The sequence below is a fragment of the Strongylocentrotus purpuratus genome, unplaced genomic scaffold, assembly GCF_000002235.5.
Source record: "Strongylocentrotus purpuratus isolate Spur 01 unplaced genomic scaffold, Spur_5.0 spur5_contig_861, whole genome shotgun sequence".
In the NCBI taxonomy this organism is placed as follows: Eukaryota; Metazoa; Echinodermata; class Echinoidea; order Camarodonta; family Strongylocentrotidae; genus Strongylocentrotus; species Strongylocentrotus purpuratus.
The window spans coordinates 4,914,912-4,935,955 of NW_022145570.1; the positions used below are offsets into that span (position 1 = coordinate 4,914,912).

General features: G+C 36.0%; 2 protein-coding genes across 2 annotated transcripts; both read left to right on the top strand.

Annotated features, from left to right (window-relative positions):
- Window positions 1–1,576: 1,576 nt before the first annotated feature.
- LOC115929758 (phosphomannomutase-like) lies at window positions 1,577–15,472 on the top strand. Its single transcript, XM_030999718.1, has 7 exons — window positions 1,577–2,025; window positions 4,141–4,329; window positions 5,260–5,351; window positions 10,684–10,786; window positions 11,992–12,067; window positions 13,089–13,201; window positions 14,157–15,472. The coding sequence occupies exons 1-7, from the start codon at window positions 1,945–1,947 to the stop codon at window positions 14,280–14,282; spliced, it is 780 nt and encodes a 259-aa protein (XP_030855578.1). The 5' UTR covers window positions 1,577–1,944; the 3' UTR covers window positions 14,283–15,472.
- LOC115929756 lies at window positions 5,488–9,427 on the top strand. The gene is made up of 2 exons (XM_030999710.1): window positions 5,488–5,870; window positions 7,156–9,427. Exon 2 carries the CDS (start codon window positions 7,241–7,243, stop codon window positions 8,345–8,347), a length of 1,107 nt encoding a protein of 368 aa, XP_030855570.1. The 5' UTR covers window positions 5,488–5,870; window positions 7,156–7,240; the 3' UTR covers window positions 8,348–9,427.
- Window positions 15,473–21,044: the final 5,572 nt, after the last annotated feature.

Below are 21,044 nucleotides of genomic sequence, written 5' to 3' on the forward strand. Positions count from 1 at the left end.
CTGACAAGTCGAGAACGGTACAACGAATCGTCTTCTTTCTCTCAAAATTTCCGCGCTACTCGCGAGCGGGGAAAAACTAAATTCAAACAACGATATAGAGTCGAGAATGGAACAACGAATTATCTTCTCTCTTTAATAATGTAATGAAATGTCAAAGCTTCCGCGTTTCGCGCGGGAGGGGGGAAACTGTATTGAAACAAGGATTTAGAGTCGAGAATGGAACAACGAATTATCCTTTTCTCTAATAATTTAATAAAACGTCAAAGCTTCCGCGCTTCGCGCGGGAGAGGGGAAACTGAATTCAAACAAGGATTAAGAGAAGAGGATGGTACAACGAATCGTCTTCTTTCTTTAATAATTAATGAAGCGTCAAAGCTTACGCGCTTCGCGCGGGAGAAGGGAGGGGACTCAATTCAGACAAGTATTAAGAGTCGAGAACGGTACAACGAATCGTCTTCTTTCTCTAATAATTTAATAAAACGTTAAGCTTCTGCGCTTTACGTTCAGAGAAGGATAAGAGTCGAGAATGGAACAACGAATCTTCTAATTCTTTCTCTAATAATTTCATTAAACTATGAAAGGTCAAAGTTTCCGCGCTTCGCGAGGAGGGAGAGGGAACTGAATTCAGACAAAGAATAAGAGTCGAGAATGGCACAACAAATCTTCTTCTTTCTCTAATAATTAATGAAAGGTCATAGCTTCCGCGCTTCGCGCGAGAGGGGGGGGGGACGAACTAAATTCAAACAAGGAGTTAGAGTCGAGAATGGAACAACGAATCTTCTAATTCTTTCTCTAATAATTTCATTAACTATGAAAGGTCAAAGTTTCCGCGCTTCGCGAGGAGGGGGAGGGGAACTGAATTCAGACAAAGAATAAGAGTCGAGAATGGCACAACAAATCTTCTTCTTTCTCTAATAATTAATGAAAGGTCATAGCTTCCGCGCTTCGCGCGAGAGGGGGGGGGGGCGAACTAAATTCAAACAAGGAGTTAGAGTCGAGAATGGAACAACGAATCTTCTAATTCTTTCTCTAATAATTTCATTAAACTATGAAAGGTCAAAGTTTCCGCGCTTTAGAGTCGAGAATGGTTCAACGAATCCTCTCCTCTAATAATTTCATGAAACATCAGAGCTTCTGCGCTTCGCGCTTAATGGGGATGGGGGGGGGGGACAGCGAGCTGCCCGAATATGAATTTTTGATATCTTTTCTCGTTTATTTTCGTGATAAATAACACTTTCATAATATACATGTACATATATAATGCTCAAATTTTTGCTCGATCGCTTCGCTCACTAGCCGAATTGTGAAACCAGAAAATTACTTTTTCGGGCAAGAGGCTATAGCCCCCCCCCCCCCCCCCGATTGAAATGACAAAAATTGTACCGGTATGGTGCTTCTAATATGACCTTGTAAGTATTGATATGTTGAGTATTAAAAAAAGGTCTGCGCAATTTTCAAATTTCCGGCCCCCCCCCCCCCCCCCCCCCCCCCCCCCCCCCCCTATTGGAAAATCCTGGATCCGCGCCTGTGCATCTAACATTGCATATCCGGGTTTATACCGACAAAATAGCCCATGGTCATAAAACTGTTTTGTTATCGTTCGTGCTAATTAGCCGCACCACCGCACGTACAGCGTATACACATCAGATTTTGAACGCCCTCGGTAAAAACACGTACAAGAAATGACACTGCATAGTACTGCTCGAAAATAAGCTAGAAATTTCAGGCGTGTACGTCTACTTGACTATGTACATTGCACACTGGCGCTAGCTAGCCCTGATCGGAATTTGGGATATTACTACCGGTATATACCAGCGGAGTTGATGTTCGTCCTTTATGTAACTGTTCTTCAGAAATAAACAGTTTTGTTTCTTTCCCATTCCTGGTAGGATGTTGTGATGATACCAGTGACTCTTGTTGATTGGTTGTGAATGATCTAACTAGATGCCCATGATGGGGAAGAATTCAAATTGCAGGAGAATATGTCTGTTCGACATGGATGGGACCATAACAAACACAAGAAGGGTAAGTTGGATTTCATGTTGCTTAATTAATACTATACCTTTATATTTGCACATAACTTTCTTCGTACGCTGTCACCTATCAAAGAAACTAGTATGAATATTGTGCTGTTGGTGCATGGTGTTAATGTATTTTCGAATGTTCTTATAATTTGCTCTGTAAATTTCACAACATCGACATGTAAACCTATACTTTCATGTTGAATTTATGCTCTAATGATCATATCCATATACTTGTTAATATGTGTATACCTCTCTCACCATGAATGTGAATTATATATCAGCTAATTTAGTACTGCAAGTCTACATGTACAAGGGGTACCACTACAATTCAGCACCACGAACATGTTTCCATACCCTACATGTGTTTTTGCACGTAAATCGCATTATCATAGAGTAGCTTGTACTTGACTGCACGTTCTCCTTTGTGCATACATGTGATGATGCAATCGTAGACGTGGTAAATCCCAACAAAATCAATGAGCTTCGATCAAAAGGGGGAATGTTAATTGAAACGAACACAATAAACGGTAAACTCCTCTTACAAGTTCCATTTTGTATGTATACTTGTGATGGGTATTCATACATTTTTTTGCGACTGGGTACATGGGTGTTTGTCTAGTTTTTCGTCGCCCGCAGTGTCGTACATTTCCATTCCAAACATTGCGGTCTACCATCGGGCGAGCGATGTTCTGATTGGCCAATTGCGGAGGTATATGGAGGGTGTGTCCGTGACGTCACAATAGTAGGTCGTGTTTGACTTACTAGTGACATTCAGATAGGATGACATCGGCAAAAAGGCAATTTGTTCACCATTGCATACATGTATACGGTTCGGCAGGCGGGAAGGGATTAATCTTAGTGATAATTCTTTGCATTCCACATTCCATATTTTGGTAAAAAAGAACACTTACCGGTGATTGTCCACAGACAATAAAAAGAAGACAAACTATTGGAGGTAACAATAACTGAGCGCAGTCGAAAATCGAAAATCGTGTTGACCATGCACGTCAGAATTCGTCGCTGTTTTCACGAAGTGACGGTAGTGAAAAAAAATTGCATTCACTTTGCGTTACGATTTTCCTCACTACCGTCACTTCGTGAAAACAAGGACGAATTGTTTACTTGTTAAAATGCGAAGTGCGTCATTCATTATTCTACCCCAGTATAAATTCACATGATGGTACATTTTTGTTTAAATCCTGCTTAGCTGCGTGCTAGCTAAGAGGAAATAAGACACTAATATGGAGAAGAGGAAATGAATTGACAGGGTAAATACCGAGAAACACTGTTGTTGACTGGTTTGTAACGTCATCACCACTGTGCACTCTCATATCCTGAAAGATAATGATAAAAGTACAATTTCAGGTGAACATTAAAGTCTGTCCATTTGAATAGCTGAAAATATGGGTGATTTCAAGTTTGCTGTTCTGTAGACAACTGTGTCTTACAATTTGTTTATAATTCGAGAATGATATGCAGAAAACAAAATCGTACAAACTCCGGTCCCCCCCTCCCCCTATAGTCGGACAATGCAGCACGCTCAACCTAGCTATTCCATTTATGAAAACTGCATTGGCTGGAGTTTGCAAGTAAATACTTCTGAATACATGACACATACTATAATCAAGATAATGGACTTAAACATACGTTTATACAGCGGGATTTATGGTTGAACTGGTCCCCACGCCCCCACCACCAACTTCGCCACAATTTTAAGAATTAAGAAAAAAAAACCTTGACCTGCAGTAGGTAGAACTCTTGTAGTGTGCCTCATTCACCATACACTTATTTTTTATATATATTTTTTTAATAATGAAATATAGACGATTTTTTAACTCGGATGCCCATACATTTGAAATACATGTTTCATGCCTCTTTTTGTGAAATGATTGTGGCAATGTGATTTATTCTTGATAGAAACAGTTTGTATAATCTCAGCACTTTATTGATCAATAAAGATCCGAGAATATATAAATCAAGAATAAATCATATTCCCGCAATCATTTTGTGGAATGAAGTTGGAAACGTTTATTTCAATTCAACCTTATGTGCATGTACATCTTCAGATCGTAGTATTCATGATTTCCTACTTTGTTTGTTTGTGCTGATCGTACAGACAATCGAACCCGAGATGATCGACGTCCTGTTAAAGCTACAGACTCATGTTCCCATCGGTCTGATCACGGGCTCAGACATCAAGAGCGTCGAGAACCAACTCGGACACGATCTCCACCAGATGTTCGATTACGTGTTCGTAGAGAACGGCATGGTAGCATATCAGAAGGGACAGGTGTTTGCTAAGAAGGTCAGTTACCATGGAAACAATGACATCACGAAGTGTCTTTTTTAATCAAACAACGTACATGTAGTTATCATTTTAAAGAATCATTTGGATTTCTCTTTCCCTCCCCTTCTCGCTATCACACTTCTTTTTTTCTTTTTTTAATATTTATTTTCCCTTCCTCTCCCCCATCTTCGCCTTATCTCCCCCCCCTCTCTCTCTGTACTATCCATCCATCCATCCATCTATAAATATATAAATATTTACTGTCTACCCTCCTCTCTCTCTCTCTCTCTCTCTCTCACTATCTATCTCTATTTTACCAAATATATCTATCTCATTATATACACTTTCGTCCCACTCAATCGTGAAATCTTGTTTCCCCCCCCCCCCCCCTGCATGACAGTTACCCCCCCCCCCCCCCCCCATTGCGTTCCCTGAATGTTTTCGTATTCGACTTCGAAAGATTGGCTATAATGCTCTTCATCGTCCTGTGCCTTGACAGGTCGATCTTTAAACGTCGCTGTAGATATTCTTTTCGATAACGATGTTATTGTTTCCTTGAATGCCTCAATATATTTGTTATTTTGGGTCCCTATTTTGTCCTTGTTCTGCAGCATGGTCATATTGTGTGGTTAAAAAGGTACTATAACCTTGATGACACTTGACTGAGTAAATAAATGTCGTTTTTCTGTTCATTCGCAGATCTTGATTGTTTGTTGGTTTGTTTTTCATGATTTAAAAAAATAAATTATCCGATAACCCCGGAACTATACTACCTTACCTTGAATGAATATTCTCCTATTTTTGCTCTTTTAGTGCTACTTCAAATTATTCATATTTGTATTTAAATGACATAATAAAGGCATATTGTTTACGTAATTTTGCTCTATTAGTTGCTTATACTAGATAAGGATCAATTACATTATTTGGTTACTTTCCTTTCTCTTTCAGATTATATCAGAGCAAATTGGAGAGGAAAAGTTACAAGAAGTTATCAATTTTGTACTGCACTATTTGGCTGATTTACATCTTCCGATCAAAAGGTATTCATGATTGAACAAATTGTTATAATTCTAGCTAACATAGATCTTTGTCTCTTTGATATCACATTAATATTTCACTTGTGTGTACACTGTAAAAATTTGCTGTAACTCATGCAGTAAAATACTGTGATTTACAAAAGTAATATGTTGTAATAACGATTTTACGATAATTAACTGTATAAGTACGTTGCTGTACAGTATATTGCTGTAAACATCAGTGTCGTAGAGCATGGGAACAAATATCTACAGTAAGCTAGTGTAAAGGAGCGTGCAAAAAGCATTGTGGGATACAGCGCACATGCGCATTAGGCGGATCGGCTGCATATGCGCGTATGCGTTGCACGTGATTGGCTCCCGCGCTAGCCCGCCACGCCGCGCCGCCATTTTTAATTTTCTGCAAAGATTTGAGCTGAGATATATAGCTAGCTGAGCTGGCCGGCCTGATCCTGAGCAACGAATCTGAATCTGTTCTGTTCCTGGTCCTGATCCTCGAGCTGGGATATTCCAAGGGGATCCGAGGTAAGTTACAGATTGCCAATTATCAGAGTCATGATTTGATTTGTATCCCGCTGAAGTGAAGAATTGTCAGACTGTGGAAAGTATAGGGATTGTGTTTGTAATTGTTCCGTCTACGGTATATGTGTACTGTACGTGCTGTGCTGTGGTGTGTGGGACAGAGTCGGTAGTGTTAGTGCAGCACATGACACTGTACTGCAGTACCAGCGTACAGTGTCACTGTCAATGCGATGCCATTGCACATGGATATGCATGCTCACGTTAAATTGGAAATGTCTAACGTCAAGACCATCAAGACTTATAACTTATAGGACACCGCACACACTACGATCGACTACAGCATCAGTCCATCATGAGCACACTGCGTGATCAGTTGAATACGCACAAGTCTAAGCTCATGTAGTGTAGTCTACAGCACGTTACTGAAGAAATTACAGCAAAGTACTGGCAATCCTGCTGCATAGTGTAATTTTACTTAAAAGTTAAAATATGAAATAAAATTACAGTAAGTTACTGTAAAATTACTTAGTATTTTACTGTTACTTAGTAATTTACAGTAAGTTACTTTAAAATTACTGTAATTTACTTTTTTGAAGGTCGCAGCGTTGTCATAGCAACCAAATAGGCCATTCCGTAACTGGCAGTAAGTTACTGTAAAATTACTGAGTAATTACTGTAAAATTACTGTAATTTACAGTAACTTACTGCTAGTTTACAGTAAATTACAGTAATTTTATTTCATATTAATTTTGAGTACTTGTCTACTGTAATTCACTGTAATTTTAATTTACAGTAACTGTAGGTTATATCTACAGTAAGTTACCATCAATTTTTACTCAAAGTATCTGCCTGTAAACTTTCCTACAGTAAATCACTGCATTTCTTAGAGTAAATTGCTGTTACCGTAGGTTCTTCAAATACTAACAGTAAATTACAGTAATTTTTGTCTTTAAGGATTGTAAATTTGTTTTACATAAATCTATTGTAGTTTCATTTACCGCAAATGAATGTTAATTTCACTTATGTAGTAACATTCATAGCCGTGAAATCAAATGTTTTTTTGCTGAAGGTTTCGCATACAGTCATCATCAGGAGGCTCGTGACAACTGGTTATATTTGATGAATTTATGTTTTTCTTTCGATTTTCTTTTGTATTTTTTGTCCTTTATCTTTTTTTTTATTATTCATTTATCATTTAAATAACTTTTAATCTGTCAATGCTGTACATAAAAAGTTATGTGTACGTATGCATATTAAAGGTATTGTTTTCCGCTCTTCTTTCTTGCAGTATGCCATGGATTACTGCTGAAGTCACACAGTGTGCATGCTGAAACACTAATCAGACGGATGCTCTACATGGACATCATATACCCATGTACGTTTGTAAGCTATGTAATCATTCTTCTGGATCATTGAAGCGGTTTTCTGAACACTTTTCAGTCCATAGAAATGTGGTGAATTTCGATTTCCCGTGTGGTGTTCCTGGCTGCAATCGAACATTCAGAAATTATTCATCCTTCAAAACCCATGTGCATAGGGATCATCAACCATTTTCAAGAAAAAAAGATGCCCAGTTTTTCTGCGTTTCTACCTGGAATTGTCCACTCTGTGCTGTAAAATGTGAGGAAATCCATGACATACTTTCTCATCTTAGAGTTCATATCAAACACGGAGTTGAAATACGCTGTCCTTTTGCCAATTGCAAAAAACGTTTTTCAGTGAGGTCGTCTTTTGCGTCACATATATCAAGAGTTCACAATAAGTTAGACCAGATTCAGTTAGACTCAACTTCAAGTGAAACTGGTACTGTGTTAACTGAATCCGCCCAAGAAAATAATCAGGAGTTTCCTGGAAGACTGCACTCAAGTGACGAGGAAAGTGTGACAGATGATGAAGTAGATGTATCCGCTGACTCATTCAAACACAGCTTATCCTTGTTTTATCTGAAGTTGGAGGCAAAATTACTACTGCCCAACTCTACAATTCAGGAAATAATTGACACAGTTCAGGATATTCATGCATTAAGCCAACAAAATTTGATACCAAAATTAAAAAAGAAACTTGAAGGAATAGGAATTACCGATGATGAGGTTACCAACGTTTTAACTTTATTTAAATCTGAGGATTTGTTCAGTGCTTCAAATTGTAAAGAATTTCGATCAGAGTCTACAAGAAAATCACATTTTAAAGCACTTTTTGATTATGTTTCCCCAACTGAGATATATTTAGGAGAAGATCAGTTTGGCAAACAGCGATTTTGCCAATACATTAAAATTCAAGACACACTAAGAGCATTATTCAAGCAGAACTCATTTATCAAAGATTACATTATATTTATATTTATTAGATTATATTTAAGTAACCTATATTTTATTTCGACATATTTCAAGTTATATAATAATATATTTTTTTTAAGTAACTTATATTTTATTACGATATATGTTACGTTATATGGTAATATGTTTTTTTATCATATTTAATACGTAGCAATATTGTAGCTAAACGAATTTCATAATTTTATGTTTTCATTTTACATGTACACAAATTGATCATATTTTCTATTTTCTTTGTTCATTGTGCACATTGGTAATTCTATTTCATTAATTTCTGTATATCATGTATATTTTCTTATTGTCAAGTATGTTTTACGGTTTTTGTTATTTTGCACAGCCCCTTTGTAAACCAGCCGAGTAGCTGAATAGGGCTTTTACCGTCAATAAATCAATCAATCAATCAATTGAATGACAGCTCATGAAGTTGAAACAAGTTTCTGTGCAGAATTGGCATGTAAATGAGACAAAAATACAGAAGAATATGAAACACGTATTAAAGATTACAAGTTTAATATAACAGAGCAACTCAAATTAAATGGGGTATTAGTTCAAAAGATAAATTAAACAAAAATAAAGTGAGTAATGTCTTTTGGAGAGATTCTACCAGGTATAGAGAGTTTTCCTTGATTCTGCCAGGTATATGGAGACTTTTCATTGATTGTATTCTGATAGTAGTTGTCGTTTAATAGTGGCTTTAAAGGAAGATAAAAGTGTATAAAATATGTCTTGTTTACAATTGAAGATAATTCTTTACAATAGTTTTTTACAATTCAGAATTTTAAAGTGAACATATTGTTGTCTGTTCGACAAATAATTTTTGACCCAAGAAAGTGCAGTGCCCCTAAGCCATACGTTGTGATTTAGCATATCAATGCCTTAAAGCCGCTATGTCTGCACAATTGCGTGTGTTATTCTGTCGTATAATTAAATTAATGCTAGGTCGGGTGAATGATTTTTTTTTTAAGCCATATTGGTTGGGATTAAGCAAGTTATGTGTATTTCAGAATTGGTATAATCTAAACAATTTTTTCAAGAATTTTTGAGATACTGGAAGGATGACTATGGGTCTGTAGATTCTTGAGTACTTGAACTTTTGCAGTTTTTAGTGGTTTTACTTGTTTTAATGTTTTACTTGATAGTTTCTTTGCAAGCATTTTCATAATGTTACACTATTTGAGAAACTTGTTTTATGGAGCGTTGATTACCCAATAAAGACTTTAATAATGATTTTTGTGTTCAGAAAGCTTGTTTTTTCCTCAAATTAACAGGATGATGCTGCTAATGTCAAGTTAGAATACTGTACTTATTACATTAACTTAATGTAAATGAGAGAAATAGATAACAAAATAACAGGATGATACTGCTAATGTCACAGTAGAATACTGTACTTATTACATTAACTTAATGTAAATGAGAGAAATAGATACAAAATTAACAGGATGATACTGCTAAAGTCACAGTAGAAAAGCTGTACTTATAACATTAACTTAATGTAAATGAGAGAAATAGATACAAAATTAACAGGATGATACTGCTAAAGTCACAGTAGAAAAGCTGTACTTATTACATTAACTTAATGTAAATGAGAGAAATAACATTAATTTACTGTAGAGAAAAACTTACAGTACATAACTGTAAATACATTTAAATTACTGTGAATAAAATTACATTAATTAACTGTAAGAAGAACTTACAATAAATACTGTAACCTTATACATGAAAATTTCTTTACAGTAAGCTTACAGTATTTTAATGTCTTACAGCAAGTTACTGTTGAAAAACTTACAGGAAGTTACTGTAATGTCAAAGTTACAGTAATTTACTGTGCAACAAAGTTGCCAGTAATTTACTGTAATTTCTACAGTGAAATTTTTAACAGTGTACTTAAAATCGAATGATCAGAAGAAGTACAGAGTTCGTTCGTTATAGTTTACGTATAGCGCCCCTAATTATTATACAACAATATTGATAAAATTCATCTCATTTCTTCTTTTCATCTTGCATAATTGTTAATAATTATGTAAGTCATGATGATAGTTATCCTATATTGTCATTGTTCGGGGAATACACATCAGAAAGTACTGTGTCTGCGAAGCAACATTGTAGTTCCACATGTACTGTATTACAGGTCTAGATTGTCGAAAAGAAATTCGTCTCTTTATTTTGTTTCTTCTCTTCTTATTAGCCTTTGTCTGACGTCACTATATTCATCTATCTGTTTAAAATTAATATTCCATTCGTTTCCTGTTTCATTCCTTTGTCATTTGGCTGCTCAGAAATGTGTATTACTAATACCTGTGGATTTTAAGATCAGTGCACTTTAATAATAATAATAATAAAAACGGTGCTTATCAGGCGCTTTCCCCCGAAGTCTCTCTTTGAACGTAACTGTTATTTATTACGCTGATACCGGATGTTTTGTAGAATGCCGTAACGGTGTGAGCCAAGGGGTTTTAAAGTGATTTTATTTGTCTGTTTTTCAGAGGATGTTTTGTGGAATGTCGTACCGGTATGATCAATATATGTCCTATGGGACGATGTAACTCAACTCTGGAAGACAGAAGAATCTTCTGTGAATATGACAAGGTGGGTCATCTAGAAAATCATTAATATAATTTATGTAGAGGTGGTTTGGTATACACAGACGTTGTGTGTCCGGACAGGTTGTGTATCCGGACAGTTGATTTAACACAGCAACTTGAAGAAGTTTAAAGCAAATTATAATAATCTTTTAAGAAGTTATGTTGGACAAAATTAGAAAGGACAAATATTTATGGTGGTTATAGTGCTGTTTGATGAATATTTCCAAATAGAGAAAGGCAAAAGAGAATTCTTTAAGTTGGTTAAGTGTCCGTCAGGACTCCGACCCCCCCCCCCCCCGCCATCATACTGTTAGTAGCACAGTGGCATCGTCACGTCAGCAGAACTCATTGAGAGAGTATGATGTTGGGGGGGGGGGGGGGAGGGCGTTTGCTACGTTTTTGTTTTTAACTTTAAATTAAATGTTTAATAATCATTCATGAACTAGAATACATTAATCTGAAGAATTACATGTTGTGACATATCGGTTTAAAAAAACCTGCTACATTTTTTTATTGATCTATTGATTGGTTTCATTTCTTAAAATTTCAATTATTTTTCATACATAACATTGATAAAACTATTTGCCATATACTTCACATAAATGTAACAACATAATATGAAACAGAATTTCCATCATTTTACTAGCTGTCATAATTCACAATTGTTATGATATATTACATTGAGCATTCCGCATGAGCGATGCCAAATGTATTGTTGACAAACCTTCCGGACTCCCCCTTGGTCGATTCCCATATGGTCACATAAATTCAGTACCAGTACTTCATTCAAATATTGTGTTTAATGTCATGAAAATCAAATATAAATTACACTGTATAAACTTTATATACAGTATAAAGGTGCATACTTCACAATAAAAATAGTGACTTCAAATGTACTGCACCGTTTGGTGTGTAGAAACACCCCAAATTAAATATTTTTAATCAGGTATTTCACTTTTTTGTAAATTAAATTTTAAAACAGTAATGTTTTGTTTCAGTATACTTATAGTTTGGCAAGGTGAGGGAAGAAGTACCCCCCCCCCCCGTTACAGATGTTTGTCAAGGATGTTTAATAAATTCAATTAATTTCCCCCTTCCCTTGACTAACATTTATTAAAAAATATATAAAAACAAGTGTCAACGGGATCAGAGACAAATCAAACATCTGTGAATTAAGTGTGACTTTACATTCTATTTAATTGTCTACAGAAACACAAAGTCAGAGAAAAGATGGTCAAAACACTCCGAGAAAGATTTTCTTCCAGCGGACTCAAATTTTCAATAGGTGAGATTTCTTCAGTTTATCATGTTTTTATTTCATCCATCAAAGGTAATTTTGCTCTTTTTATGTTCTACTCAGTTTGCAGGGAAGATATTTCTATTTGAATTTTCATACATAGCCCACTACAGCTTGTACTTTTTTAACACTACGTTGAATTACTATGTAATCATTTTCACCTTCCACTAAACATATTAAGCACTGTTGATATTCAATAGTGAAAGCCTATATATACAGGTGTCGTAACTCAATACATTCCAAGTTCTTAAAATAGTGCATTGAATTTTACACACAGAGCAAGGAAGGATAAACATTACAGAATTGATTTATTATCGCATTAAACAGTAAAAATCACAATTAAAGAGCTGGTTGAATCTTTTCTGTATTCAAGTTGCCTGTATGCTGTATATAAAGTAGTTTGATGGCGATATCTGCAAGCAGCACTGACTTGCAATTAAAGGAATGCGTCAGAGATTATCGCCTCAACTCACATGATTATTATTCTTTTTCTACCAAAAAATAAACTAGATGAATATTAACATGTTTGTAAAATAGTAATAGTGAAATTGTGATGCATGGTATAGTCTATCATACCTGTTACTTGACTGGTATACGTTTATCGTGATATTTAACATACTCGATTCATATTTGCAATATATGTTTTATATAATGCTAAATATATTACTCATTGCAGATGTAGTATCGACTATCGAAAATTATATCGCTAGTGATATTCGTTAATTAATTTGTCTCGCAATGTATGGTCAACAATGGATCTAAAAGATCACGACGTTTCGTGCGCCGCTGCAACACTTCGTCAGGTGATAAAATATAATGTAATTATGTAAGCAAGCGTGTTTTATACTCTATCTTTTAGATCCCTTGTTAACCATACATTGCGAGACAAACGAATATCACTAGCGATATTATTTTCGATATGTTTGTTTGGAATTTGTCCTTTTAGGCCTTTTTTTATGTGAAGCTTGCATAAATAAACAAGTATTGTGTTCATGGTATTATTTTCTAGGAGGACAAACAAGCTTTGACGTGTATCCGATGGGATGGGATAAGACATTCTGTTTGCAATATTTGGATCAGGAATATAAAGAAATATACTTCTTCGGCGATAGGACATCACAGGTATATCAATATTCCTTTATTATGAGTATCTTATTATTGGTACGATTCATTTAGACGTTATGTTTCTCGCATTTGTCTGCTTTCATACAAATTAACTAATGTGAATTAACGCTGTGAAAGTGCCACCATTGAGACAAGGAGTCTGATCAAGTCGTCTTTCGTGAGGCGAGAGGAGACGGGATGCTGACGGGACATAATGATCTTGAATCTCACCTTTTCCCCTCTGTTTGCCCTTAATGTTCTTGTATCGTCTTTGAATACACCATGTAATCACATAGCAAGATTAATGGACTTGACATAAGGATGATCTTGTCTTTTTGGTGGTACTTTCAAGCTCAAATAAGTAAGACAGTAATATTCTCTGATAACGAATTGTTTGTTTGTTTTTATTTCCGAAATTATATATATATCCAAGTTTTTAAAACATACACAATTATAAAACGCATTTCAAATGATAAGAAAGTAAGTAAATGTGTAAAGTATAGACATACGGTTGGATAGCCCATTCAGTTACCCATAATTCAATTACCTAACCAGAATAGTGAAGAAAAAAAAACTCTCAAGTGCATTGTTCCCTCATTTTGTCATGACAACAGACTGAAATTCAAAGAAAATGAATAAAATGAACATGTTAATGAAATCACATTTGTGAAGGCTCTATAATATAGCCAGGAAGGCTCTGGATTCTGGAATGGCTTAGTCAATATTAACCCTCTCTAAAATCATATCATAATTATTATTATTATTCTCGCTCCCTCCCTCTCTCTCTCTCTCTCTCTCTCTCACTCACTCTCTCTCTCTCTCTCTCTCTCTCACTCACTCTCTCTCTCTCTCTCTCTCTCTCTCTGTTAAGGGTAAAGGTGTCGATAATTCCTCTATCGGTTTCCCATCTCCCTACCCCGTAATCATTCATTTAACATCTCTTGATCTCTTGTTTTCCTTGGTTACTTTACAGGACGGTAATGACTACGAGATCTTTCATGATAGCAGGACTATCAGCCACACTGTAACTAGCCCAGAACACACCAAGCAACTCTTACAACAACTCTTCTTCAACCAACCACCAAACACTGACTCGTGAGTGTCATGTTTGTGACTTCTAAAGCTACAGTACTCTTCTTTCTTAGAACAAGCACCAGACTTGCCAGTGTCTGAATCATAACACTTCCAGTGTCTGTGGTCTGGATCAAAGACGTTACCATCAATCATAGGGTATATAGTTCCAAACACCACTCCCTTAGAGAAGGGGCCACTCTAAACACTAACTAAAATGTTGGATCACCATTTTAAAGGGTCAAGGAGTAAACACTTTTTTCAATGTAAGATTAACAATTTTAACACGCATGTTCAAAGTGTTCATGTACTATTTACAAATACGTGGTCACTCTTTGACCCTTTGTAGTCCCCAGCTCATTTAATCACCCGGATCTTGGTTAGTTAAGAGTCGGTGTTAGAACCAGAAACAGTGATTTTCGCCACACTGTAACCAGCCATTAGTACACTATGCACCTTTTGAAAGAAACCTTTTGAAAGTATGTTAAGGAAATGCTTGTGTCATTGTTATCATTTATGCCAGTACTGTTCAGAGATCATAATGGTTACCGGTCCCAAACACCAGAGACAGAGTCCCTGGATAGCACCGCTGGTGTTCGTGTTATAGTCTTGAGTACTTGTGTGATAAACTGTCCCAAGTACAATAAACACCTTTTCGTTGAGTAGCACCAACTCTACGTCCCTGAAATCTAGCACCGGAATAGCAAATCTGCGCTTATCATAATTATAAATGTGGATTTATTTTGAAACCGTATATACCTCCATGCCTCCATGGACATAGGAAGATGAAGACATTATAATCATTTGTCATTGTTACACAGCCGTGAAAAATAGTTTGTAAATGAAAAAAAGGACACTGATGTACATATTGATTTTAAACTGAATGTAGACCTTTATTCATAAAATGTATAATAACAACTGACTAAAAGAGGTTTATTGCAAGAACATGTATTATGTATATGTAGTTTATGTGTATATTTTATTTTAACTAAACAAATTAATCGGTCAGCTCTGTCTCCACATGAACCAACTAGATGAAAAGCAGATGCTCAACGGTCAGACGACCAATGTTATTTTGCTCAACACCATGTAATATTCTAGAATTAATTTTATCACGAATATCCTTTTTTATTCAGTTATTCATTCATTGCAGTCCTTTAGGGCTAGATTGCACGTGATTTTTATGTAAAATGTTTAAGCCCTACAATGAAATTACAATGTAGTCAGGCGCGTACGCAGGATTTTTTCAAGGGGGGGGGGTTAACATTTATAAATCCGTCCGAAAATTTCGCAACGACTCAGCCAGCCGCTGAATAAGCGGGGGGGGGGGGGGGGGGGGGGGGGGGGTGGGGGGGGGGGTAGAGGTCACTTTTTTCTTCTTTTTTTTGGTCCCAAAAAAAATCGCAACGACTCCGCCGACCGCTGAATAAGCGGGAGTGGGGGGGGGGGGGGGTGGGTAAGAGGACACTTTTTTTATTTTGTTGGTCCCAAAAAATCGCAACGACTCAGCCAACCGCTGAATAAGCGGGGGGGGGGGGGGGGGTTACACAAAAAAAATCCAAAGGGGGGTTAACCCCCCCCCCCCCCCCTGTGTACGCGCCTGAATGTAGTATTTTGTATTTTAACAATCAAAGCGTGATAATCACGATAGGAAGTACTGAAAATAATAATTGATTAGGACATGTCATGAAAATAATGATTATTGGGCTGTCGATCAACCAACCTGATTACAGTAGACAGAGAGTTTAAAAAAATGAATCATTTTCTCTTTGTTTTTCTATATTTTATTACAACTCACTTTTCATTGTATTTTTTTGATCATCAAGAGCAAAAGATAATGACAACCTTTTTTAAAATTATCTGATTGGCTAAAAGCGTGTGCAAAAAACATTTCCAGGAAATTACTCTTGAATTCCAACGTACATGTATTTTTTTTAAAATACATTTTACAGCTTATTTTTTGTTCTCATGATAATGTTTTACACTGGGAAATTTTTAATTTGTATGTGATATTTTAAAACAAACTTTTGTGATTTAATTTATAGTCAATTTTTTATTGTGATTACGGTGATTGTTTATATCGAGCGGAGCATCAGTTAGTATTACTGCTTGACCAAGCGAACACAGTTTATCATGATAATTACTTTTCGTTTGTTTTATGCAGAATGTTTATGTCTTTCAAATCAACTGTTTTTAGCAACATCAAAACAAAAGTTCTCAAGGCTCGACACTGGCTTGTGGTATGTCGCCCGGCATAGGAGAAATATCTTTCAGGAAGAAAAATTACCCGAATAGTTACCTACACAAGGCAGTTGCGATAGTAATGAGTTTATGTTTTACAAAACATAGAATGATATGCTACATGAGTTCATATTTGTATACCCTTTGAGCCTTGGTTAGCCTTTGAAACAAAGTAAGCAGAACTAAATGTATCTAAATGTATTTTGTTCTGAATACTTCAATGTAAAAACAATGTAGTTTGGTTTTACCCAGCAAGGCGACAAAAAAAGAAGAATTACAAAGGAGTGTGGAGCTTTTATAGAGCTTTTTCCATGTTGTTTAAATTATGTGCTTTATTTATTATCTTCCAGAACAATTGGCATTTTACAGGATGTGATATTTGTTTGTCATCCAATAGTGAGGACCAATTCCGTTTAGATGTGTGTGACTTTACAAATGCAATAGTTTGTTATGTTCTCTTTTATGAATTCTCTACAAGGAGGCTGTATAATCATAAGTAGAACATGTGTGTGTTTTTTTTAATACAAAGATGCCCCGTCAGACCGACGAGATCAAAATGACAGTAGACCAAACAGGATTGACATGACACCCGAATGGCGAAGATTCGATCGGTTTGGCCTTGTGTCTTTGGTATATGACTGGTATTTCATAGTACAAGAAAAGGGAGTTTGTAGAGTAAAGTTTTTAGAAGTTACATGGCGGTATTTCTCGCTGTAGTTTTCAAGAAGCCTTGTGATTCGCTTTCATACTGCCAAACAACTCAGTTTCATTTCTCTTTCTCAATGTAATTGGAAGACAAAATTAAGGATTGTGTAACATGTATATATTGAAATTTGTATATCCTAACTAAGAATCATAATTAAGTGATAAAGAGAATGTAAAGAAAACATTGGAGATATACTTCGCTGCATCATATCGAAACAAAAACGTATCATAATCAATTTTAGTTACAGTTCTAACCCAAAACATAAACAATGTAATTTATTTTAAAACCCGGATGCAATTAACATTATCGCAACTATTTTTGAAAATGAAGTTAAAGGCAATTTTAATAATCTATGTTATGTCCTATAGAAACCATGTTCGGCTCACGTAATAGGTCATTGCATGCCATGCTCAATATGTGACGAAATTGAAATTGTCTTTGGTCGATTTTTGATAAGTAGTTGCTATGGTATTACTATTTCGTATATCAACCATAACTATTTAAAACGGTCAATTGTTAAATATGACACAGGTTGGACCTGACTGCCGCGTATGACACTGTGTGGCATCTTATATGGGTATGTCCGGGGGGGGGGGGGGGTACTCAGATTTGGTTTGGACGGGGGTGTACCGCCCAAGTCTCGAAACCCCAACTCATTTTTACGGGCCAGTTGGGGGGGGGGGGGGGGGGGGGTTTCTCGAAGTAAAACACAATTTTCAGGCTTGTTATGAGAATATTGTCGTCTGCACAAAACACAGAGGGCGCCTATTCATTTTAATACGGAGATATTATTACAAATGTATATAAAGTGTTGATCACTATTCTCAATATATCTCTATCTTTTTTTAAAGGTATTTTTTTTACCAGAATCTATTTTTTCTTAAGTTGTTCTTTGGTTCATTTTAATTGTACCAATACTCGTAATCGTATAACGACACGCCCCTATTATGTTACTGATTATGTCAAAATATCTTGTACAGTATTTTCGAAATCGCACAGAATTGAAGTAAATAATAAAAATGCTTCTGGGTTTAGAAGGTGATTGCGGAATAGGCTCAAACAGGAGTATAGCGTCACGTTGTAAAAATAAAAGCTATAAATATTTTTGTTACACGAAATAAAATTTAAAATAGATCAAAGTGAAGTGTTGTAATTTCATCCTCTTTTCCATTATTAGAAGGCGTGTTCTCTTCCATTATAAGGCTTGATTGGAAATGACGTTTATTGGAGAGAAGACTAATGCATGTCTGACTGAATTGTGCGTTAATCATATTCACTTGGATAGGACTATTCATTTTTTTTTATCATGTTTATAGTGAAATTGTGAGAGATGATCAATGACGATACTGTTGACGATGGTGGTGGTGATGATGATGATGATGATGGTGGTGGTGATGATGATGATGATGATGATGATGATGGTGGTGGTGATGATGATGATGATGATGATGGTGGTGGTGGTGATGATGATGATGATCAATGACGATACTGTTGACGATGATGGTGATGATGATGATGATGGTGATGATGATGATGATGATGATGATAATGATGATGATGATGATGATGGTGGTGGTGGTGATGATGATGATGGTGGTGGTGATGATGATGATGATCAATGACGATACTGTTGATGGTGGTGGTGGTGATGATGATGATGATGATGGTGGTGGTGGTGATGATGATGATGATCAATGACGATACTGTTGACGATGGTGATGATGATGATGATTCGTTCATATGGCTTCACAATTCTTTTTAAGGCATAAATTAGTTAATTGGTTTAACCATGCTCTGGATGTGAAGTTTCGAGGAAGAGAAAGAGATGAGAGAAAGTAAAAAGAGAAAGAATGAAAGAGTAACATTATGCTATTCTGAAATGTCAGAATCTCTGACAGGTTTATAAATACATCAGTACACCCCTCCCCCGGAAAAAAGGGGGGAGGGGTGTCATGATCTGTTTTGAAGCAAAATACCTCAGTGTCGTCGTTTGTTTCGGTATTTGGGGGAGTGTGTGGTTATCAAAACTTACTTTAAAGATTAATCATTATCATCCGCCAGTGTATGTATGGTAGTTTATTAGGTCCATATCGAAATAGGATTCTATTCTACCGCAATAATTCATATGTTTCCTCTTCTTTCTTTTTTTTATATATATACATTTCTTCAAACGAGTAGGGGGGAAACAACTTTTCTTGTAGCTACAGAGAGAGCGCTAACAGTAAAATCTTTGGAAGTTTACACTGGAATGGAGAGGCGACAAATAATAAGATAAATGTGAGCAGTAAAAATGCCCCAAAAAAATCATACGGGTGTGCTAATAAAGATGTGCTTTTTATTATTGAATTCAGTCGCAATATCTATAGATTCTTAAATTATGCAGGTTTAGTTGAGTCTTCCTAAGTTTCTTTCTGTGCCGTTTTTTAAGAGCTCGAACAGTCAACACTGTGACTCACCGGATAATGGGACGACCTTAACGGGTCCAAAGTCTTTAAGAATATTCAAGTTCACTTGGATTTGAGCGATCTTACCCAAATATCAAACAAACTTATCTCGATTGAACTCTCATCGCGTTTGAGTGTGTCTTTCATTGTTTTACGATTAGGCACAATAAGATACTGTAGTTGACATATCCGGCTTGCATGGGAAGCTAAGAGTAAGATACAAAATGTCATGAACTCATGAGAAAATAAATTAAACTTGTCAAGATCCTCCCCCCCCCCCCCCCTCGTTTACCACCATACCCCCTGGCATCATGCCCTCCACGCCAACTTCCCGATCTTCCTCTCTCACATCAATCGTCGGATTAATATCTTCACAATTCGTCTTTGGCAGATTACATAACATTTTAACGACTACCCGTGTAATTTCCTGTCGATAAAACACACTCAAGAATGGCTACTCCTGACGGTCGAGAAAAACATTGTCAGGATATAATTACCTGTATATTTATCTTGATTGCTCCCTGGATCTGTTTACTTCCTTTTAGCAAAATCATTCCGTTGACTATATAGGCCTATGTCTACTCTAAAGTCATGTATTTGTATCATACACATACACCAGGGAGATGAGACCTCCCTGCATAGAGTGAAAATCGTTTAATATACCTATAGTATTGATAACAATAATTTCTCTACTTGCATTGCAACTGGCATATTAGTGTTTTCGTAACAAACTACTATAAATGTAAAGTTAAAAACAATGTTATGCCCTGTATAATAATAGGCCAATACAAACTAAAAAAGCAATGTGAATATTTCATGACAATATGACTCATAATTCGATATCTCCCTTCTATTATAATTATGTTCCATACTATTCCATATTAAACAGAACAAAATTAATTTAGCACCAACAGACCTTCGAAAAATAATTTCATTCAGTATAATCTGAAAACTATTGCCATGGCAACCACACTGATATTTTTATGTATGCATGTTTCGAATCCATTCATTTATATATTCTTATTGACGCGTTTGGAAGAGAAAGCTTGCATTTTGGGTGTAGTCCAATATACTTCTTTTGTGTTGGGTTATCTCATGTGTACACAAAGGTGGAGAGAGCCTTGGTGTGCACTGATACATGTGTAGTAAAAATAGTCTGTATAATAAATAATTAATTTGGGGAAAACTACCCACAAATGTCTTTCAAGGAAGTAGATTATAACTTCAGAACAGTACATGGAGTCTAATTAACTAATAAAAAGCATCAGAAAATATTACCGAAGTTTCGTTTCTGTTAGCTAAGATATCGTGTTATACAGCTCAAACTACGGTTTGAACATGCAGACTACACTTTCAGAGTTGATTATTGTAGTGTGTCTGTATGGATTTTGTGTTATGT